General features: G+C 34.2%; 3 protein-coding genes across 4 annotated transcripts; 1 reads left to right on the top strand and 2 right to left on the bottom strand.

The window, feature by feature from the left end:
- The first annotated feature begins 417 nt into the window (after positions 1-417).
- On the top strand, positions 418-23,849 carry LOC105225032 (uncharacterized). Of its 2 annotated transcripts, none has more exons than XM_049459136.1 (3): positions 418-542; positions 21,247-21,433; positions 22,846-23,849. In XM_049459136.1, the coding sequence occupies exons 2-3, from the start codon at positions 21,322-21,324 to the stop codon at positions 23,082-23,084; spliced, it is 351 nt and encodes a 116-aa protein (XP_049315093.1). In that variant the 5' UTR covers positions 418-542; positions 21,247-21,321; the 3' UTR covers positions 23,085-23,849. The 2 variants fall into 2 exon arrangements, with proteins under 2 accessions (XP_049315093.1, XP_011201638.2); XM_011203336.3 differs by lacking the exon at positions 418-542 and adding an exon at positions 18,010-18,412 and having other exon boundaries at positions 22,846-23,843.
- Positions 786-2,209, bottom strand: LOC105225031 (uncharacterized). Its single transcript, XM_011203334.4, has one exon. It carries the CDS (start codon positions 2,207-2,209, stop codon positions 1,157-1,159), a length of 1,053 nt encoding a protein of 350 aa, XP_011201636.2. The 3' UTR covers positions 786-1,156.
- On the bottom strand, positions 2,433-2,947 carry LOC105225030 (uncharacterized). Its single transcript, XM_029549699.2, has 2 exons — positions 2,839-2,947; positions 2,433-2,575 (listed from the first exon to the last, which is right to left on the bottom strand). The coding sequence occupies exons 1-2, from the start codon at positions 2,945-2,947 to the stop codon at positions 2,433-2,435; spliced, it is 252 nt and encodes an 83-aa protein (XP_029405559.2).
- Positions 23,850-24,974: the final 1,125 nt, after the last annotated feature.

Here is a 24,974-nt window from a genome sequence, read left to right as displayed (position 1 = left end):
TACACACATACATAATTGTTACAAAGCATACTAGAACTAGAAACTTAACAATAATTAAAAAAATGTTTGTATCTCGTAGTCACCCCACACCACATGCATAAAAATGCAATGTAAACAGAAAACACGTCATTTAGTAGTTTATAAATATACATACACACACATTTGTAATGGCATGCATTGAAATTGAATACCATTGTAGTATGTTCACTTTATACAAATATATAATAAAATCGTATGATAGGAAGTTTAAACAAAAATATATAAATACAAAAATAAACCAATTTCGCAATGTATTGGATAATAATTACAAGTGTAGCAAACCAATAAAAATATGAAATATTTATAATTCTGGCAAGATTAATAAACAGATCATTATTAGAGTGAAACACTTCAGCTTTGTGTTACGAAATTTAAGCTCTTGCGCTTGTATACTCATAGATAAAGCAAATCGAATGAGAAATATTTAAGTACAATTTACTATAGTATGATTTTCGTTCCTCATCCACTGCTCTGTTGAAAAAAGGCTTACATTATCGCAGCGGGTAAGTTTTCTTTGCTGAATAAAAATGGTAAAATAGTTTTGCTTCAACAACTACTAGCTTTTCCCGCGGCTTCGCTCGCATTGAATTCCTTGAATAAATGTCAATGATTATAAAAATGTTTTTGATTGGTGATTTTGCAAAAACAATCTGCAGGAATACACCAATAACTGTGCAAATTTTCACTTCTTTTCGGGCTGTGGTTCTGCGGGTATATGTATAAGAAAAATAATTTTTATATGTATATAAGATAATATAATCTTTTATTTCATGATTACTATTTTCAATTATTTATAGTTCATTTACATTCATCAAAATTATTTAATATTTTGTACGCATAATTACATAGTGAGTACAAGGTACGATGGTTCATTTTTAATATATATCTATATACAATAAGTATACATCTTGAGTTTTTACAATTTCGGTACTCAAAATGACTGCAACTTTATTACAACTAAAAACTGGTATCCTCATTTTTTAAATAACACGCTTAAGATGTAAAATTTTGGTGCATTTAAATAGTAATAAATTAATGTAAATAATATGTTAGGAAATCTTTACAATTGTAACAAGCTTTCATACTAGAGAATTTCAAAATAAATTCCCCCATAAATTCACTGTTGTTCCATAGGGCTGGCTTTTGTCACGTTACCACCAATACCGGCTATTAAACGTGTACTACTGCTAGCACAACTCTCATTACTCATGGGACCATTTGCCAAACAACTCGGTATGCCTAAAAGCTTCTGTGGCGGCGGACAGGCCACATCACAGCGTTCCTCGAAGTAGTTAGATATTTTTTGCAGGACAAATTTGAAAATACGTTCTTTGCTTAATTCACCATTTAGAAAAGTAATATCTTGTCGATCTCGTATCTCATTGAAATTCTTCTCGTAATGTGGCCATACGCATATTTCAAAATATCCAGTAACGTCAGGTGGATCATAAGTGCGTTTTTGACGACGCGCGTAACATTTTTCATATGGCAAATGAAAATGGAACTTAATATTACATAATGTTAATAACTCCGGCTGATTGAAGATGGTGAAACCTTCAATTATGAGCAGATTGATTTTGTTGTCACGCATATGCGCCAATTGTGAGTTGATACGCATTATGTGGGAAGAATGGGCCACATTAGCATTTGCATGAATGTGTGCATGCTGATGCAGTGGTTGACAATGATGATGTAGATATTGATTGTGTTGACTTTGTGTTTGTTGACTTTGATGTCGCGATGATAAGCCACATTGATTGACTTTATAGCTGTTGGGATGGTACATTTGTTGCGTAACTGGTTGCCCATAATGCTCGAAATTCGTTGACATGGACATCTCGTTAATGTAATCAACGTATTCCATTGGATCACTTGCCAAGTTGCGACCTTTCATTATCCATGCTATGTCAGAGAGCATATGTTTCATATCGAGCGAGCTTAATAGTTCAAAATTTATCACCTTCAGTTTTTCATTCCACTTGTGTCGTAAATCGAAAACTGGTAGGAAGTAATCATCTTGTGATATAAGCTGCACCTCGCCCACAATGTAGGGGGTATTCCACAGTGATCCGCCGCGTGATTGTTGAAAGTAGTCCCGCAAGCGGTGTGCCAAAGTTGTTTTACCACCACATGTTACACCTGAAACACCTATTACCAGCCACGGCGGCATTCTGATAGACCGTTCGCACTACACCAGTTCAATACACTTACTGCCGGTATTTGTCGAAAGTTGAAGTATGGAATTAGAGCTGATAAAGTTTGAACGGGAAATAGTGTGCCAATGTTAGATAACCTTATGAACCAGGCGCTGACGCGTTTCACAATTATTTGCTTTTCACTGATGTTTTGTTTTTATTTTAGAACAAGGTAAGAGCAGCTAATGACGTACGATTTTAAATAGTTTTTTTCTTCCAAATATGATCCCAAATGTGGTACAGCGTGTATATTGATATGCCACCAATAAATATCACTCCAAATATTGCAGGAAATATGAATGCATATTCAAGCGGCGGAAATAACGAATGTATGAAGTTACCTATAAATAGAACAATTAAGGAATAAAACTTCATATATTGACACAATAAAATACGCAACATATGCAAAGGAACAGAATTTAGAAAGCACATATTCTTTTAATGAAGTCTTTATACATGCGTATGTTTTTCGTTTATGGAACTAAAATGGTCACATTACATATGTTCACTGACATCAGCTCACATTAATTGGAATACAATAGGACAGTCAATGCCTTTAGTTATCATATATTAAAATCTTTATATCTGTCATCACTCCGCTCACCTTCATCAATTAACATAAACGGCAATATGGATACCCAAAAGAAATAGTACAGAAATAATGTGAGTGCAACGACGACCACAATTTTTCCAACCTGCGAATTCGAAGCCATTAACAATGGTATTGCTGCTGCGTCACAAATGAAATGTGCGTGTTGTATATTCGGCTAAAACTTTGTGGGTGGATGGAGGAGGGTGTACATGTGTAAACACTTGTAGGAAGCACACTTTGCCAAGGTTTTCTAACATAAACAACACTGTCAAATGTTTTTTATAGCCCTTTTATGTGCGATATGTTTATAAAATTGATTAAAACAGCGAATCGTCGATTTCTAGTTTACATAAAACAATATCAAACATCAAAGTCCATTTCCACAAACCATAATTTTTAATAAATATTACCCTCTCACACACCTTATGGAAGATCTTAATTTTTTTGTTTATTTTTATTAATGACAGAGTTGACTCTAGTTGCATTAGATTTCTTTAGAAAGGGTTTGCATAACAGTGCAAGCTAATAATTATGACTGTGCTATTTGAGAAAAAAAATTCTCATTTATATAAGTAAATTATGTAAAATTATTGAATTTTACCAATACTTAGTTATAGTTTGAATTATTAGAAAGTAAAAAATAAAATAAAAAATATTAGGAGGAACAGCTGATCAAATTTGCAAGGTATTGGCAACCCATTGTGATTAGCTGTTAACAAATGAACTATTCACAATACGAGTTAAGTTTATAGTGAATAAGAGTATTGTGAAATGTGGAAAACGGAAAACGGAAAAGGAAACAGCGATAGTAGATAAACATTTTAATTTTCATTTATTTAACAATATTAGCAAAAGCTATGGCTGACAAAGAATTTTCGTTCGCAGGTGTGAATAGCACATAATAGTGGGTTTTAATTTTTTTTATATGAATATTTTGCGCTTATATTCGCACCAGATTATTGATCTATACCATGGTATTTACTACTAAGATTTTCAATCTTCGGCTGAATTTATACCACATTTGTATACATGAATGTATGTCGCTCAACATGTATGTAAGACATCTCAATAAAATGAAGTGAATGAATGATCTTGCATATATTGTCGACTGGAGCCAAAAATGGGCGAGGTACGTACAAGAGTTACCAAAGCCCAATATGTTACATATGTATTTACATAGTATATGTATGTATATGTATGAATGTACATTTGTATAACAATTTTCAAACTACAAGTTTTCTTGACAACAAAGTGATTTAGCGATAAGGACTAAATCGGTCTAAATCATGGTCTAGCACATATTACATTAATTGAAATATACGAACTATGGATATTAATTGATAATTTGTAAATATGTTTTGAAAAAGTTCTGTGAAAGAAAAATATTTTTGTTATTGAAATTTGAAAATCGTTCCGTTCATGTAGTCAGTTCTCTCGTTTTGGCTGTATTATGTACTACAACTTCATGAAATAGGTTAACCACCACATAACTATACAATATATGTATGTACATATGTACATATGTACCTACATACATATGCGTAATACTTTATGAAAAGATTAATAATTTTGAATTTCACCATTATTTCACGCTGAGTCGATTTATGGTATTTTTTTAATTCTAAGAAGCTCTCTTTTAATGCAGACCAAAGTATGGAATTTCCGGCATTTAGCGGCAAATTCAGTTAAACATCAAATGCACTTCTGTAAAATGAAGCGCCAAAAGAAATACCAATTGGTTTTAGGTATGCATTTAACTACATACGTGGTATAAGTCCACATTTCGGGGTTTTTATGTCTAATGTAGTATGTGGTTATTCGAAGGCAACTGTTGTTGTTCGCTCTTTTACTAACCATTTCCTAACTGTAGCCGAGTCACCGCGGTTCATGGTATTCGTGACGTATAAAAAAGTCATTGATGGGAAAAGTAAAATTAATCAAAAGTTAAACTGCCCTGTAGGAAAAACTAGCACTACTTCCATAAAAGTTAATTTCTCTTCGACTTTGACTTTGACGTCCTTCGCGGAAGTGATGCACAAATGCGAGCAAACAAGGAGAAAGGCATTACAAAAAAATATTTATATTATTTTTAAAATGTCATGTATGTATAGAACATGTGTGTTTTTATATTGTTAGAATCAAATGAAATCGAATCATAACAAATTTCCTATATACCGTAGTATGTATAAATGTTAAAGTGTTTATCTACGGTTGTGCTTTATGGCACAGCGTTTCCTAAATAAACATAAAACTTGGAATTTATGCCATAATTTCAACTATGCTAAAAACAGTAAAGGTGTTTGATTATCTGCCTTACTTTTTTAAGCAGAAAACTAAAAATTTTATTATTTTTTATTCGATCAAATCTTTATTTCACGAAACGCTTAATGAATAAAAATTAATTATATTATAATATTAGTATGTCTATATTAAATAAGGAACAGAGTGTGCTAAGCTTACGTGAAAGTTTATAACAGTCAGGAGGAAACGTCGGATCTCCTATATCTATGTATTAAATTAATGATCAGCCTAATGAGCTGAGTTTATTTTGGCGTGTCCCTCTGTGAATTAGTCCATCAGATTTTGAGATATATTTTCTATATACTTTCTTTCAAGTAGTTGATTATTTTTTGGAATCGCCGGTATAGGATCACTATAACAAATAGCTGTCATACAAACTGATCGATCAAGATCTTGTATGAAAAATTATTTTATTTGGCAAGATATTGTCCCGAAACTTGACATGGTTTATTAACTAAGGCACTACTACCATGTTCGATCATATTGTTTTGATCGGACCACTATCGCATGCAGCTCTTATATTAACTGACGATCAAAATCAAGATAAACATCAAAAACATCCTCAAAATTGAAACGTGCACCATACAGCCCAATTAAAAAAATTTAAATAACCAGGCACAAATTGAGTACTATGTTGCCGGAATAAAGATAAGATAACGCAGTCGATGTTCGGGTTGCAACAGATTCGTTTAAGAGAAACATCGGTTCCCTTTATGTGTGCTCTAATTGAGATATGAGGGTATATAGATATAATGATTAGGATAACGAGACGAGTTGAAATCCGGGTGACTGTCTGTACGTCCGTCTGTGCAAACTATAACTTAAACAAAACACATGTTCATTGGCAAAAAAGTAAGGCGGAGCTCGTGGATAAATTTAAAAAAGTTCGCGGGGCTCCAACCTTTAATTGGCTTAATGCACATATCTCCTAAACTATTTTAGTTATAATAACTAAATTCGCTCATGACAAATCCAGTTAGCAACCCAATCGACACTGAGAAAAAAAATGAAATCGGACCTTAACCTCTCTCACTTTAACGGTACTGTTCAAAAGTACTAAAAATGCGATAAATCAATATCTAGAGATCCTTTTGACTAAATTTAATACGTGATATTCTGGTGTATTGGGCGAAATCGGTTTCAACCACGCCTACTTCTCATATATATATAGCAAAATTTTAAATTCCATTTTATTCTCTCATTTTCCAGTACATTCCAGTACACAAGAAGCAATTAATATAACGGGTTTTATCTTTGAACAAATAATGTCTTTACAGTATGCCACCTTTTGATCAAAAATTGTGCAAATATAACCAAAAGAAATCTTTTTTTTTTGGGCTGTCACACTAGTTGTGCCCCTTACTATATGTGAGAACATTTGAACTACATTTCTGGCTGTATATAAAAATAACAAGACTATTTGATTATTTTTCGCATTATGTTTGCTTTATTTGCGGAATACTGTATTTTGCTTTTTGCGAGTTTTGTATTTCAATTTCCACGTTTGTTTCAATTAAAAAATGCGAAGGTCTCAAAGTAAAAGAAACAAGCCCACCAACTGGTGTTGATTTCGTTGTTTTGTTTTTGTTTACAAACGCGAAGATGTCGGCAAACCAAAGTGTTAGCTCATTCATGCCTAAATACACACACACACACACATTTTAAGCGGCAAAAGAAGTTATTGGCGTAATTTGCTGGAATGCTGCTGGCCATCTCGATCACTGTTGCTAGGCATCCACCAGCTATGCGGTTGACGTCTAGACGCCACTGTGCCTTTTCTACGAACGAATGGTGTTCATTCATCCTCATAACTTGGGCATTTCATTCATTTTAATTAATGGGTTCACAAGATTAAGGGTTGAATAAGCGCGTAGCGTGTTTCAAGCGCCGAATGAAGAAGTGATACAATCTATTCCGACTCAGTGATCGTGCGCTAATTCGCCAGCGCTTTGTTTTTTGTATGATGACACTGCAAAATTGGTACTCTGATCTCTCTAGTATTTTCGTAATTACTGGTCAATATCCTAGACATCTTTTTTTTGATACTAATTTCACAATTTACACAGTATTCTTTGTTATTTTAAGCATAGTTGGAATTCTTTGGTTGAGGGTTAACGTGCCCGACAAGTGTTCAAGTTGGTATTAGCAAAAATAAAATCTCTAAAAATGTTAACAAAAACGCTAAGCTTTGAAAATTATTTACTATGTGTGTATATTTACTCTATTCACGTTTCGGTTACTCACTTTTAGTTTTGTCTGTTTTTTTTTTTTTTCTGTTTATAAATATTAATACCACGCACTATAGTACCATGGAGCGTTGACCTCAAAGATGAATAATTGAATTACAACGTACATATGTATATAAATATAGTAGTTACAAACAATATTTAGATTTAGAGCAGGTATCTGTTCGTATTAATTAACATTGAACACACGGACGTTTTTACAATAAAACTAAAAATAAGTATTTTCTATGAAACGCCGTTTGTGGACTATCAAACGAAGATTTATTGGTGAAGCGTGGTGATTTCATAGAAATTTCGTTGACTCATAGCCACGGTTAGTTGATGAGTACGCTGTTAAGATGTACATATGTATGTATGTATTTGACCATACATTTATTTTTTGTTAAGCCGACTTCACTCTGTTGTGCTAATAACGACCCAATTTTTGAAATCTGTGTAATACAAGTTAACAAGCTACCATTGGAACTTAGTTTTAACATTTGCTAATAATGATAGCTTAAATTATGGGTTAAGTTAGGTTAGACGGCTGATCGATGACAGCACGCGGACAAAAGGACTACATATACCAGTAGTCTTTTGTGAAGCCATAGAAAAGAAGACCGCCTGTGTTCGGACTAACAGATTGGCAAAACGCTTAGTTGCCAATACAAATTTGCAAAGGCGCTTAATTACAACTTCCGCCAGTTCGATGCTATCACTGAAAGTATGCGTGGCCAAATGTTTAAGTCTTGATCACCCAAACGCGGGACAGTCAATAAGAAAGTGTTGACTTATTTCCACCTCATCATCTTCCAAGCTTCTGCAACCGGCGTCTGATAAGATTTTCAACCTCACAGCATGGACGCCAATAGGCCATTGGCCTTTTAAAAGCCCCACAACTAATGAGGGGATAGCTTTACTAAAGGCAAAGAGATCACTAGATCTCCTGCGATTAATCTTGGCTAGAAGGCTTTTGCGACAGCGCAAGTACCGATGGTGGCCCAGCGCTGGCCAAGCTTCCACGAAACCCAGCTGTCTAGTAGTAGAACGCAAGAGGATACGGGAAGACCCTGCAATGGTCAGGAAGTCTGAAACGGAAGTTGTTACAGAGCTCCTGATAGGCTTTGAAACTAGTTCCTGCGTTCTCCACAGTCATGCATATATCCGAGTTTACCTGTGAGCAGTACATACATATGTATGTCTATACATTCTAGATATACTTAACTGTACTTTGTTATAGCAGTTGCATTCGGCATGAAAGAAAATAACACACACATGTGTACATCTGTATGTGAACTTTCATATTTTTTGTTTATTGTAAAGAGGCATTCCACAAGGGCAACAAAAGTTTGTGAAAATATTTAAAAAATAGTTCACTGCTATTAAAAATGTACTGTTAATCACGTATTATTATAAAACTATGCAAATGTAAAACAATAACAAACAGTTCTCAATCTGAAGATATGAATAAAAAATCGCTTTTTACTGGCAAAAATTTTTCAGTGGAAATTTGTAAATATTATTTTATAAAGTGTCTGAATAATGACTTTATTAGAATGTTTGTGTGTATGTCTATTCTTTACACATTTTTGAAAATGCGCAGTACTAACAAAACTATTTTCTGAGTAACTTATTTAAATTAAACTAAATGCACTCACGCGAACACAATAGTGATTAATAAGTTTTATGGATTCATTTATTCAGGTGGCACAATTTGCTATCATAAAAAGTCTGGTTTTTTGCTATAATGCGGTCACCTGGCAGATATATTTAAAATTTGTCATTTTTGTATCACGATTAATACATATTTACCAAATATTGAATAACATGAATGTCGTTGTGCATATAAAATATGTTTACTATTTGTAAATTAGCACTTTACATGAATGATTAAACAATCAGTCTGATTTACTTACATACATATGTATGTTTTCATTAAGAACTGCGCACCACTTACATACACATAGTATAAGTATATATGTAATTATGTATTTGTTTACATGCTTAACGCTAATCGGTGTTACATACGGCACGCGTTTATTCAACCATTACTAACTACATATTAGACATTGCTAACTACTAGACATTTATATAGCAAATGCGTTACTCCGATGGTAAGAAAGACCAATAAATTTGATGAGTAATAGAGGTATTTTAGCCCCATCCCCAATCACCCATCTTGAGACCCAGCATTCATTTTTTGTATAACATTCGAGCGAATAGATCACGTCCAATACGCAGTGAAGAAAATAAATATAGAGATCTTAAATTGAAAACGTACAAAATAGAGCTTGTGCAAAAACTGCTGCCACTCGACCTTCCTAAACGACATCGCTTCGCTTTATGGCCTGTTGAAAAGTTCCAGAAGATTTGACGGTTTCGAGCTAAATTTTGTTCAGCGATGCGGCCCATTTCTAACACAATGGGACAAAAAGCAGGGCAAAGAGCAACCTGAGGAGATTCAAGAGCTGCTATTTCAACCGCTCAGAAAAGACAACGGTTTGGTGTGGTTTGTGGGCCGGTGGAATCATCGGTCCATACTCGTATTTCTTCAAAAATGATCGTGTAATATCACACCGTTAGATTTTTTCCAGTGAAGATACATATGTATGTAAGGTCTAAAGTCAAAGCGGACAATCCCGCTTCGATTCAGACCTTGGAGCAAAATATTACGCGTGTCATTCCCCAGTTACCAGTCGAAATGCTCATCGAAAATTGGACTCAATGGATGGACCTTCTAGACGTAGCCACGGCCAATATTTGAAAGATTTTTCAAACAATTAATGACAAAGAATGTTTTTTCTAATGATAATAAACACTAACACATTAAATTTGAAGTTTCTGTGTTTTTCTTTAAAAAAGTATGTGACATCGAAATGGATCATCAATTAGAAACTCGATCAATTATTTTGTTTGTTTATCACTAAAGATCAGAATAATTCCGTCAAAGTTTAGGTGATAAATCAATTCATATATGTAGATAGAGATGTAAGAAATCAGTTTTTATTTGTACTTGAATTGGACATTACTGAAGCTGCACAGAAGCGGTGCATATCTCGGCTGCAACAATATAGTAGTGCGAGTTGATGTTAGGACCTCGGGGCGTACGAACGCTTAAAACACTGGAGACGTGTCTTCCGTCTGTCACAACATGACCGATCTGGTTGGCTGAAAGCGTTCATAGAAGGAATCACATTGGTCACATCGTCCTTCTCTTCCGTCGGGGCGGGGGCGAAAATCAGCGATATGTTGAAGAACTGAGGACGGACGGTTCGCCTTCTCACTTTATCTCGCCTTCAAACGGATGTTCTTCGGCTACTCAGAGGATACTTGGTCTAAGACTAAGATTCGTTTCTGGCCACCTCCAAGTGAATGGCAATCAGAAAAATTTCCTAATTTGCGTGAATTTCTACACATGTCTCCGTCCTCCACAATATTTATTTCAGATTTGCTAAAATTATCTCTAAGCATCCTTGCCAATTTTATGTAATCACTAAAAAATGGGCTGCCACTGCAAGAATGTTTAGAATTAATTGAGATATTTGGAACGAATTCATATCAAAACTTATCAGTTTTCCTGGATGACATTACACGTATGTGTCTCGTGCATTGTTAAGTGTTTCGATAGGAGACTAAAATGTTGTTTTGACATTAACAGTTGAGAAATGTGTGATCACTTGTTATAACTTAACATGTTGGTACACAAAGCAACGGAGCGAGCAAATTTTTATGACTTTGGGAAAAAGCACCATTGTTAGAAAACATTTTTCTTTACTTATTGATTTTTAATTTTTGGATTGGAATGAGTAATTTGGGTATTTTCTTAACATTATATGTAAAAAATAAGCAAATACGAGTATGAGCATTTAAAGAAATTAATATTTTTATGATTCATATAAAAATCAGTTGCTGAATATAGGTTTTTAATGTGATCTGATGTAAGCTCCTTAAGCGTGCATTTCAAATACTTAGCATATGCAAATATTAAGAGATTACAGTTATGATACCGAAGTCCAATAGCGTGATCACCTGAGCAACCAAAAAAACTTGTTTCTCTCCAGCTAAAACAACATAATTTGCAACCGGTAAGAACAACCTATTTAAAATTACTCTATGTATATGTAAGTGTGTGTACGTGAATATGTAATTCTATAATAATATTAATTAAGACTAATTTTAGATGCACAGAGCTAATTTATGCCACTAAAACTAGATTTATACATAAATATACATACATACATATACGAGTATATGTATTTACTCATTCTCACACGCATTATTCTTACGGATGCAGATATGGATACACATATCTACACCTTCAGATATCGTTAATAAACGCATTGTCGCCACCTGTTGGACCAGTGCACGATTTACGGATATTTTCGACGACGACGTTTGTATGTTAGTATTATTTATAGTGACGAGTCGGTGATTTTGCATTGAGCATTGCTAACAAACCGTTACATGTCATTGCCAACTTTTAATTTTGAATATGCGGGTGTATTTGTAGTATCAACGTCACCACATTTGCGTTGATCAATCGGTGAAATTATATTTACTTTCACGCGACAGTCGCACCCACTTCGTCGAATTACCGGCTGATGTAATGCGCAATGATCGTCAATCGAACTAACAACACATTCGACCTGTTGATCGCATTTTAATTTCGTCCTTGCATATTTTTCCAAACTCAAACTGTTACGTATATATAAACTGTTGAACGCAACAGTAACACATATTAGCATTAGCTTGGTGGTCACTCTTATACCCTACTTACAAATTCTCAGTGATATATTTTAGTTGGGAAAAATCTCAGCCAACTTCACGTTATTACTAATTCGTTTTCTTTTGAAATCAAAAGAAAACTTTCTAAGATGAATATATTTATGTACGATATGAAGACAGGCATAAACTTGAATGCTCTCGCCAAAAATGAGTAAAATCGGGTCATTACTTCCTCTTGCCCCAATACACCTAGTATACATATTTTCGAACTTGTGGTTAACTTTATACCCCATATATCGGTTAATCTGTGAATTGTCTTGAGAATAAAAAGCATCTACTATATCTAATAAAAATATAACCTTGTGCCGAAAATTAATAAAGTCGAGTCAGTGTTTCCCCTCCTATATAACTATTGTAAGGATTTTTAAAAATCGAGTCGTGTCAAGCTGTCATGCTATTTTTATTCAGCATTGTTTGGAATTTCATTATGAAAAAAATTACACTTGAACAATGTTTACAAATCGTTCAACGCTATTACGAAAATTCACGATCTGTAACGAATGTGTTTCGCACGATTCGCTCAACTTATGGTCAACATAATCGCAACACAATCACCCATCTTGAAACCCAGCATTTATTACTGAATAATATTCGACCGAATAGGCCATGCTCAGCACGCAGAGAAGAAAACTTAGCAGCCGTTGCAGAGAGTGTACACAAAGACCATGGAGAGCCAACTCGGACAATTGCATGGAACAATTTTGAGCTTTTTCGTCCAGATCTCAAATTGAAAACGTACAAAATACAGCTTGTGAGAGACCTGAAGCCGCTCGACCTTCCCAAGCAATATCGCCTCGCTCTATAGGTTCTTGCAAATATCAAAAAAGATCTGACGCTTTCGAGCCAAATTTTGAGTTTGTAAACAAGCAAAATATCCGTTCGGTGTAATTTGTAAGTCGGTGGAATCATCGATCCACATTTCTTCAAAAATTATGCTGGTGAGTACGTAACCGTCAATGGTGACCGTTATTGCGCCATGTTAACCGACTATTTGATGCCTGAAAGTGAATTTTCTGATCTCGACGACATTCAACAAGACGGCGCCACTTCCCACATATCGCTGTAATCAATGGATGTATTGAGAGAACACTTCGGTGAACAGATGATTTCACGTTTTGGGTCGGTCGAATGGCCACCATGATCGTATGATATTATATTACACCTATGGGGATATGTAAAGTCTACAGTCTATGTCGCGAATTCCGCTTTGATTCAGGCCTTGGAGCAAAACATCACGCGTTTCACTCGCCAGTTACCAATCGAAATGTTCGGATAAGTTATCAAAAATTGGACTCGACGGATGGACCATCCGAGATGTAGCAACGGGTAACATTTGAAAGAGATAATTTTCAAAAATTAAATGCCAAAACATGTTCTTTCGAATTATAATAAACATTTCGCATTAAATTTGAAGTTTCTGTGTTTTTTCTTTAAAAAAGTAGGGAACCTTGAAACGAATCAACTTTTATATAATAATTTTTGTTATTCTAGGAGACTAGATACCGAAGATATTAGTTAATATGTGAACTATTTTTCTAAAATTGTTTAGAAGCATATTCTCTAATATATTTTGGTAATGGCAAAAGCGAATGCAATCAGTTCTCCTAAATATACTTTATACAGCGATTTCCATTCATTTAAACTTTCCGTCAAAATGTGATTTTTAATGACAATGTGTTCTAGCGTTGAATAGGAATGAAATAATTTATTATTTTTTGGTTGGCTTTTTGTTCTTATGCCTAATATATGTTTTATGTAGGGGTCAAGCATTATATGCATAACCTTGAAATTCCTCGTAGTTTGGTTCAGTGTGAATTAGCCCTAAAGAAATATTTCGAATTATTTATGTTAAGATACAGTTAAATAGAACTGAATAGAGTTCTTTATCCGCTTTAAATTTTCCGAAAGTCCATGAAAGTAGGGGCTAAGTTAAAGAACTTCTTCTCAAACTGCTTAATTCTTTACCTATTTTTATAATACCTATATATATTTTACAGTTGCTATGGCATTTTTAATTGCAATTCATAAAGTTTAAATGCTGCTAAACAAAACAACAAAAATATATGTTTTTGTAAACATATGCAAGTGCTGGATGAACATCTTAGAGCAGAAAAAAATTAATTACAGACACGTTGCTTGATGTTTATGAAAGAATAATTTTGAATTTCTGATCGCTCAGGTGACTGAAAATGCCGCCAATTCATTAGCGATGCTTTTTGTTGTGTCTTATTGTTGATAGTGACCGGAATCCGCAGCAAACTGGAATGCTTAAAGATACATGAGCAGACTTTATGCACACACAATTTTTGCATTCCTCGTTTGGCATAGACCAAAACTTGATCGCGTCTTTATTCCCGACAAAGAAATATCTTTGTTCAGTTAATTAAGAAACATACTTTATTATTTTATGGTTGTTAAATGCAATCAGCTACAACTTATAAATATAGGAGCAAATGCATATATCACATTAGTCTCGCAAGTAGTTCACTGAACTTTTGATGGCATGCGTCTGGAATTATAAAGTACTGGTTTGTGGAGGCCACAACCATCCAGATAAATCGATGAATTAGTGGGCTGATACGATGATAACGTAATTCTTTTGATGTCACAACTTTTGACACAAATAAGTACAAATGCAGTGTTATTTTTAAACACACCTTCAATTTGTCAATTTTTTTTTATACCCTTCTTTAATATTTTTGCATGTTCGGTCAAGCCCCCGAAAGAGTGAGGCATGACTGCTGTTTACAAAGCGACTCAAAGAGAGAGAGAGTGTTAGGGGGAGTCAATCAGAAATATTTCCGTTATTTAAAAAAATAACATAATTGCTTACGTAATGGCTTAAGTAGCTGAGTAAAGCCTTGGTAGCTTACATAACTTTTACGTCACAATTTCTATGAAATTAATGTCTTTTACTATTGAACGCAAAATTTATTATATATGTACTTATATGACATATTGTAAATGTTTGGATTAACAAAAAAGTGCTAACCAAGTCCTTCTCCACCTAGTCTTTCCAACAGAGTGGAGGTCTTCCTCTGCCTTCGACGGGTACTGCGTAGAATACTCTCAGAGCTGGTGTATGTTCATCCATTTGGACGACATGACCTAGCCAGCGTAGCCACTGTCTCTTAATTCGCTGAATTACAGCGTTTGTGCGGATAGTAATAGTACTGAGTCGATTTAAAAAAAATTTATTGAACCAATTGTTACAATTCTTTAAAAACTTTCAAAATAGTCTCCTTATGCGTCGATACAGCGCGGTCAGTGCGATTTCCAACCATTGAAGGCGTCACGGAAGGTATTCTCCGGAATAGTTTTGAGAGCCGAGTTGCATTCTACTTGGATCCCCTGTGTCGTCTCAAAATGCTCGCCTTTCATCGGCCTTTTCAGGCAAGCAACCAAAAAAAGCCACATCTGGGCTGTAGGACTGCCGCAGAGACGTTGGGATGCCAGCCTTGGTGAGATAGCTGTTCACCCAATGTAAGCCGCGGCGTTATCGTGGTGCAAAATCCAATCAGCTGCGATGTCTTGTCGGACCCGATTGACCCTTCGTTTGAGTCTCTTGAGGACTTCCACGTAAAAGTTGGCGTTGACGGTTTGTCCAGGAGGAACAAATTCATGATGGACGAGGTCTATAATGTCAAAAAAGACAATGAGCATCCTTTTTCGTGGTCTTCATCAACGATCTGTTCCCGGCCCTCCAAACAGGCCTGGTGCCTCGGAAACACACCACTTCTTGCTAAAGCAACATCTGGGTAAGTCTGCTTGATAATATCAAACGTCTTTGTCGCAGATTTACCGAGTTTCACACAGAATTCAATCGCATACCTCTGTTCTAAGGAACGCTGTCCTTTCGGTTTGCACCACTCATAGAAACACATCTCGCGAAAATGTTTGACTCTCCAGGTGCTTGGGGACAACTGACCAGCCGCTCGTTCGTTACCTATGAACGCCATTGCCAATGCCTGGGCTTCACGAGGTATAAACTACAACGATTGCGTGTATTTATTGTCCATTTCGGCCAAGAAAAAAGTGCTCTCCGACATGACACACAGTTCTGTGCGTTACAACTAATTGATTAGGATACGAACTACTTTTCCATTCCATCGTATTGAATTTTGAAAAAGTCTCTCGCCGGGGTAAATAAATCTAAGACAAATGAGTTTATCGGCACCACGAAAGCCTACTTTGCAGACCTTTAGAGCAAAGCTGTTTCAAATATATCGAGAAAAAAGGATATTATGCTGAGAAACATCGGGCTTTCCAGGGGGGTGATATTATTTCTATGTTTATTTTCGGCCATTCTTAAAATGTCATGATCTGTAAGTTTGGTTTTCATTTTATTCAGTAATGTTTACAGTTTCATCATGGAAAGTGCTGTTGACACTGCTACTGTCAATGGAGACAATTTATGGTCACAATTGGAAAAAGTTGATCTAGTCAGAGAACATCTGGTTCCAACAAGACAAAGCTACGTGCCACACAGCACATGTAACAACCGAATTATTGCGAGAAAAGTTTAAAGATTCGATTAATTTTGAGATTGAATAGCCTGCAAGAGATTGTAATTTAACACCATTAGACTACTTTTTGTGGAGCTATTTGAAGCCGTTGGTCTTTAGCAATAAACCAAACTCTCTGCAAGTTTTAGATGTAAATATTGAACGTGCTATTCATGACATACAACTTGACTTTGTGGTACATTATATCCTTAACAATTAGTGTGTTTTTTTAAGGAAATCATACCACACTTTTATTGGAAAACACTGTAGATTGTCACTTATCCAAATTTTTAATTTTTCGTTACGAGGCTAAGTATGATACTTATCAAATTGCCATCGAAAATAACACTGTTGTTTCTGCGCATACACATATAAAATATTAAAATTGAGAACGCTTCTAAGGTGACAGTCGTTGGCCGGGCATAAATCTGGGCCGGATGCGGGAATCATATAAATGAAAATAGTGAACATATTATCTTAAATGTATATTACAAAAAAATCATATTATACTTAATTTCATGGAGGGCCTGCAATTTATTATTTTAAAAAGTAAAAATAAAAAAGGTTTTGTTTTTACATTTTGGGGTGTGAGTGAATGAAAGGGTTATGCATGAAATTGCTGGAAAGTAAAATTATATTTTTTAGCTTATTCATATTTATAATGAACTTGTTTATTTCTTGCAAGTCATAGCGACGCGCACCGGATAATAATTTATATTACTTAACTTATGGTAATGAATACTTGAGTTCTCGCAGCTAATAGTAACGCACAGTGATTTTTTTCTCACCATAATTGTATGTGCGTGTAAATATGCACGAAGTAAATATATAAAGAATGCAACAAAAAGCAAAAATATGAAAATAACAGTTGGCTTATCTGCAAACATGCAAATAATTAAAAACGGAATTGATGTTGCATTGTTTGATTTATGAACTGTCAAATAGTTTCCTACTCCCACCCAAAATTATTTCGTGCTGTTGTTGTATTGTTACTAATTCGCTGTTAATTCGAACGTGTGTTCGTGTCTTAACGTTCGTCACTTGCTGCTTATGTTTATCTCCTAATCAATCACAACTTAAAACCGCTTCTTGTTTCTATTGTATTCAACAGTAGTTGATGTGTAGCTAAGCGATCGCATTAATTGCTCTCAATTAATAATGTTTGCGCTCTTCATTTGAGCGCCACTTTACCTGCGCTCTCAGCTGCTTAAGCGTTAAACGGTATGCTGTGCGCTTGCGTTGTTCGCGTTGTTGTTAGCCAGTGCTTGGGTTTGTGTTTCTGTGTGTGTGTGTGTGTGTAGCGGCAATCCTTTCTTTCATTACCTGTCGTCAAGTCGACGCGAATATATAAATGAACCAATTGAAATTGGCGCTTTCATTTGCACTCGATATTTTAATTATGAAACATATCGCTGAACGCGGCGAATTCAAGCACAATTAAGAACGGAAAGTGCACGGAGCCATACGGCGCTTGGATTACGGTTAACGCTACGTGTGTGAAATAAGTGAAATTTGAGTCTATTAAGTTAGACCTTTTTGAAATTTTCGTGCGAGTCTTGAAAATCACAGAAAGAAAGTTTTCAAATTGTAAAAAAGGTTTGGAAGTGACAAAACGGCACCTTTAAAAAGGCAGCTGAAATAAAAATAAAAAAAAACTGTAAAAAATACTTTAATTGATTGGATATATAAAGTGTTACAATCAAAAATATCTACGTGCTATATTAATAGTTTACCCAACTTCAAAAAAGAAAAATCAAAATGCATATAACGGTAAGTGCAGTGTAGTGGTAGTAAATAAGTGAACAAAAATCGACAAAAATCACCCCACTAATTAATAGTTATAATTTTTCTACTTTAAATTCACTAAAAACATAAAATGTTAGCTTTTAAAAGTGCAATTTTATATACTTTTTCCCTTTCTTCCTTGCCTTGGGACTTTCCATTTCTCACAGCTGCTGTATCGTACGTAGCACGATGCAGTTAAAAATAACGTTTTATTTCGGCTTTACCTCTCTGCCCAATGTTCTCTGCGCTCAGTTTGGCAATTCGGCATATTTTGCATTTGCACGAAACGCCTCATTCTTACATTGTTTATCGCAAATACTTCCGCATCTTAATTTAATGCCGGCATCTTGTGTGTACACAGCTACATATGTATATGTATGCATGTATGTGCAGTGTGTTGCAAAAGTTCGATATGTGCAAGTTGGCAAACAAGGCAAAGCGCTGGCCACAATTTTACAATCAAGACAAGAACAATTTTTTTAAAGCATTTTTGTAGGGAATTTCAGTTGAAATACACATGTTGCGTACAAATTTAAGAAATAGCAGAAATAAAATATCTGAGTCATCAAGTCAATAGCATTTATGTTGGCCCGAAGCATGCGCTGCCAACACTTACTATATAAAAATGTATTTATGTAGCTGCTGACGTTTTTGTGTGACGTCAGTATGTATGAGTGTACGAATTTCATAACAAGTGAAATTGGGTTTCTAAGACAATGATGACTGTGCGAGAGTTTCACTGCTCATGATGACTCTTGTCGTGTTGTTGGAATAATGTGTTTTTTTTTATCATAAAACCGGTACAATTAATTGTAATAAAATAAGTAATGCAAATAATGAATTTTTGGCCGATATTTTACATATATTTTAGTATTTATTGTTGTTTACTATATTTTTTCTTTTTACTGGGTACTTATTAAGAGATTACATGGGTTTTCTAAGATAAAAATAGCCTTTTTTTCAACAATTTTCTTTCTCATATGGAAAAATAAATATTAATTAGAATTTTTTGTTGTTACAAACATACACTATTAAACAAGAAATTCTGAAATTTATGGAAAAAATTATTTTAAACTCGGCCAATGCGACGCCCTTTCTGGCGACCACTCGGAAAAAAGATGCATCTGCGTTCACATGATAACTCGTTACAGGATCATATAAATGAAAAAATACGTGTTTTAGTTAAAACCTTAACTTAGAACTTGGGAGAAGGAAAAAAACCAAAAACTTAATTTTTGGCAGACATTTTTACAAAAAAATTTAAATTTCAGTGAAAATTTCGCGTCATTTTTTTCGAATAGCTGTAATCGAAAAAGATCCTTCGTCGTCGAAAATAAAAAAGTTCGATTTTTTGAAGCCCGTAAACCCATGTAACCCCTTAAGTTTCTGTTAGAGCTAATTTTTAATCGTGATCGGCGAATTATTATGTTGCACATCTGATCTTTCTATATAATACACACTTGTATTACATTCAATATGGTTTAGTTTAAAGCAGTTATTTGCATTTATTTAAAGAAAGAAGTCAACGAAAAAACATGACAAATTGACTGAGAAGCAATGGTTGCTTGAAAAGCTAAGAAAATACCGAATACTCTAAAAAACGGCATTATTAAATAGTATATATTCACATGTAAAGTTGAGGTTGGGTGAGCTTGTTTATACTGCGTGTGTTCGGCAGAATATATAGTTCTTTTTAAGACGTATAGCTCTTTTTAGGACGTAACCAAGTGCACCTCATCTTGGTGTCCAGTTACAAAGGTACAAGTATAACCGGGAACAAACTGGCTGATGAGCTCGCCCGCTCCACAGCATCCACTAATATGGTAGGACCTGAACCTTTCACTGGAATAAAGTCCTTGCGTAAACTGCCGGTTCTGCAACTGGGAGCCTGAAACACCAGAGTCCTTGGATCCACATACCATACCCAGCAGAATATTTGAACTTTATCAATATGAGAGTCTTTGTGATTTAGGAGAGCGCACAATAAGCCTAAGGCCGCGGTGCATTCTTCGTTTATCAGTCAATCAATCCTATTAGAAAAATTGTTACTAATGAAAAATTCATCTTTAATATTCATTTAATCTATTCACTTAGATGGGGGGAATAAAACCCTTACCAATAAGATAAGTTTCTTTTCTTCTCGTTATGTATCACTCAGGAAGAGGCAACGTCGGAGACACTTTAAGAAATATATCTAAATGATCAGCTTGACGAGCTGAGCTGATAAAGCCACATCTATTTTCTGTATTTACGCGAACTAGTCCCTTAGTTTTTGTAGTATCAATCAGAAATTTTGCACAGAAGCTGCTCATTTGTCGGAATCCGACCACTATAGCAAATAACTACCATACAAATTGGCCGATCAAAATTAAATTCTTGTATAGAATCTCTTTTAGTTGCGTAGTGCATTCTAGCTTTGTTTTTTCTTGTTTTTTTAATTAAACAATTTTTTTCTACATGACATATCTATGATTTTTATATAAGCATATGGTATGAGATTATGCAAGATTTATGTCAATTATAAAATCACATTTCTCAATTAATAAACATTAACGCAAATTTATAATACCATATTTACAATAACCCCATGAAAATGAAAGAATGTAGGTGTTCGTGTCTTAAGTCTTTTATATCTATCATTGCATATATTTGGTGCGCGATTGCGTATACGTAACTTGCAGCAAACTTTTTTTTTCAATCAAAAGGGTATCTTAAAACAAACAAATATAAATAGATTTACTTTTGTTCAACCAAACAACATAATTAAAATTCAACAACAACAATATATAAATAACTGTTATGTTTCTCTTATCTTACAGCTGCGATTACTATTGCCCACATTGCTTATTTGCGGCGCGCTGGCCAAAAGCCATGCCTATTGTTCACTGGAAAAAATGAAGATGTTCGCTATGGAAGCGTGCGAGCACCTATTCCAGCAAGATGAGGGAAGAGAGAAGCGTTCGCTGGCTCTACCATATGAACACAATTACATACATCACAATGAATGTAAGTTGTATATGAAATTAAATTTAATGAAATTTTTGTTTGCGAGCGAATGCATATGTTCTTGAGCATTTATATTGTACAAAAGTACGTGTGTACACAAGTTGAGTTGAGTTGTAGACAGAAAAACGCGTAAAGAATGTAGGAGGAAATGCAACGTACGTGTGACAAGTGCACGAATTTGGCACGCGTTAATTTATTGTCAACTGGAATATTACTGAAGGTGTTAATAAGTGGCATGCAAAACATTTTATTAAGTGTTAAACTAGATGTACTTGCACTTGCGCGCATACTTATGTGCATATATTGACTTACATGCACTTGAGCGCGTATATGGAATAATAAATATTTACGTTGGCTTTATGTCGTTGCGACGCCAACAGTAAATGTGCACAAAAATGCCTTCTTAAATTAAAGAAAAACATTTAGTAAATAAAAATTAAAAAAATATTAGTTTAAATCGAACGGCTGACAAGCCTGACAACGTGCCAGTGTTTACTTGTGGCGACTGGCTGACATGGAAAGGCCGCCAAGTCAGTCAACTTTGGCATTGCATTTCATTTTTTACAGTTTCTGTCGCTAAAACGGCGAATGCAAATTGCACGTACATAGGTTTAACGAAAATATATTACAACAAATATTTTTTTCGTTTTAAGTAAATCCGCAATTTAGAGGCGGAAGGAAGTATGATATTTAGCTGACGTTTATTGTGAGTTTTTAGTTTATAGTAGAAGTTTCGGTTCAAATAATGCTTTACAATAATTTTTTTGTTGTATTCATAGGAAAAATTGTTGGCATGAGCGCTTGGATACAGCTTATAGCTCCAATCGAAGTTGGTTTTTATTTCAAAGCACTTAACTCATAACATCCGCGTGCCTCAGGGAGTTAAAGATTTATATTAAACAGAGCTTTAAAATGCTCAGAACCATACCAATATTTTGACGCACTAAACACCAACGCACCAATATTGGCAAAATAGTGTAAAAACAACAAAGTAACAATGCAGTTGTGCTCACTTATAAAAAATCAGCTCCAATTCCACTTTGGAACATATGCGTACCGCATACATACATACATAATACCAGAAGCATGTATATCATTCAAGCTATGTATGTGTATGTTTGAGTAAATATTTTTCGGTACACATTTATACCCAGTTAGCTCAAAAATAAAACTTAGTCGCTTCTCTTACCCGTTTTGTTGATCGGGTTCTTTGTTTTTGCAATAAGCAAGCCGCAATTTGCGTCAATGCAGATTTTTGAAACCACGCATTTATTGTTTCGCTTTCATAGCAACTACATATATTTAACAAAATATTTACAGACATCTTTAGACTTTTAATGACAAGTATATTGGATGTGGAATGAAATTTCATAAAATTCTTTTTCTCTCTTTCCACGCACTCACGCATATAGATCCAAAATTGAATGATAAGCGTCACTTCATCAGCCGCAGCTTATACCCACATGGTGGTTATCTGAAAGTGGGCCAAGAGCACTTCAAAATTCTGAGTAAAGTCGATGTCTTTCCACGCTACAAGCCGAAAAAGCTGCATCACGACAAGAAGGAACGCTACAAGCGTGAACATGCGCTTAGCTACAACAACATACCATATTGTTGTTACAACAAATGTGAAGAGGACTTCTTCTGCTAAGCTTGCTGTAGACCATACAGCTTAAAAGCTTTAAAGCCAATCAGGCGATAGCAAGCAGGATCAACATTCCAGCTAATAGCCGTTAAATACATAATATTTATACTATTTGAAATGTTTTTTTTTTTAATTTTAATTTTAGTTTTATAATTGTAAATATTGCTTAAACTTAGAGAAAAATAATAATAGGTATGATTATCCTAGTAGCGCAGCAGAGCGCACAATGCACCATGTGTACCTTATTAATTAATATTTATTAAATAGTCTTTACGAAAGAACTTGTATGTGTATATATACATATGTTATACTATATAATAATTCAATTGACATAATTATTTATAAATTATATATATTTTGTAAAAATATTGTGTGCATATACATATATGTATATATATATGTTTATTTACTTCTAAGCAAAAAATATTTTCACCAACATTGATTTATCTATTCTTTGTAATTTCATCCATCAGTCAGTATTAGCAGTTGGCTTTGCGAATTCATTATATTATATGTGCATAATTATATTTAAAACATTGAATCATATACTAGTTATTTTTACTTGTTATATACTTTTATACGAAAATAAAAAAATAAACATAAAATTTAATTTATATAGTTGAAATTACTTTTTTATTTCATGCATGACAACTAAAAGTTTTGTTTCGCCGCGTTATTCGTTGCATGCTTTTAGGCAGCGTTCACTTAGCCATCTTTAACCCTCCAATGCGCATATTTTATTTTAGTCAAATAAATGGTTTATTAGTTCACATATGTAATCCATATCAATATAATTATCATATATACAACTTTTTAATAAATTTTTGTTCAAAAATTAAACTTCTATTTTGCAAAATACCCGCTGTCGTTTCAATTTGAGTAAAATAGGATTTTACATTTCCTCGAAATACTTATACATTTATGTAGCAATCATTAATTGCTTAGTCCAATTTTTCACAATATAAACCCAGTATGAACAATGTTTCACAATATAGTCCAATTTTTCACAATATAAACCCAGTTTGAACGATGAAGATGATTTTAACTATAACTCAGTTTCATAATTTCTATCATAAATCATGAAATTTTATATCTAATATCCTAAACTAGCCATCTAGATGAAAAAATAAACAGAAAGGCAATTTGGCGATGGAAACAAATTGGAGATTTATTTCGCACCACTTGCCTGATATTAATAATATTGGGTAGTCTAAAGAGTCTTTTCGTATTTCTAATCAAACTTAAACTTATTTCTTTTTTAATTTATCTTCTTCTTTATTTGCCAATTCGTATTCGAATATTGGTGATCATATAACAATTAATAATATGTACAATATTAATAAACTTAATAATAATATAATAATGTAATGTTTACATGTTAAATATATCTATTGTATATAAAAAGTACAATAAAAATAAAAAAAATCACAGATTTTGAATTATCGCAGCATATTTCTCTCTATCTCTCGCCACATCTATAAGGTTGCCCACGTTCTGGATTCCTGTCCATTGTCGAATGTTTCGAAGCCACGAAAGTTGTTTACGGCCAATACCCCGCTTTCCTTCAATTTTCCCTTGGATAATTATTTGTAGAAGCTCATACTTAGAGTGCCTCATAATATGTCCTAGGTAGGCTGCTTTTCTTTGTTTTATAGTCTTTAACAACTCTCTATTGCGGTTCACTCTTCTCAAGACTTCACTGTTTGTAGCTCTATCTGTCCATGGAATTTTTAGGATTCTTCTAATAAGCCATAGCTCGAAGGACTCTAGCTTGTTCATATCTGTGATTTTTAGAGTCCACGTTTCCATCGCATAGAGAAGCACTGACCAAACATAGCATTTTAAAAAACGTATTTTGGTTGTGATGGTGAGGTCATGGCTACATAATATATTTTT

Source organism: Bactrocera dorsalis, chromosome 5, assembly GCF_023373825.1.
Source record: "Bactrocera dorsalis isolate Fly_Bdor chromosome 5, ASM2337382v1, whole genome shotgun sequence".
NCBI classification, from domain to species: Eukaryota; Metazoa; Arthropoda; class Insecta; order Diptera; family Tephritidae; genus Bactrocera; species Bactrocera dorsalis.
The sequence above is the reverse complement of the archived record's forward strand: the minus strand, read 5'-3'. Positions and strand labels throughout refer to the sequence as shown.

Coding starts and splice junctions, on each gene's coding strand:
- LOC105225031 (XM_011203334.4), bottom strand. CDS start 2,209: ATGCCGCCGTGGCTGGTAATAGGTGTTTCAGGTGTAACATGTGGTGGT.
- LOC105225030 (XM_029549699.2), bottom strand. CDS start 2,947: ATGGCTTCGAATTCGCAGGTTGGAAAAATTGTGGTCGTCGTTGCACTC. Junction 2,576..2,838: donor GTTTATGTTAATTGATGAAG/GTGAGCGGAGTG, acceptor TTCTATTTATAG/GTAACTTCATACATTCGTTA.
- LOC105225032 (XM_011203336.3), top strand. Junction 21,434..22,845: donor TTACATACATCACAATGAAT/GTAAGTTGTATA, acceptor TCACGCATATAG/ATCCAAAATTGAATGATAAG.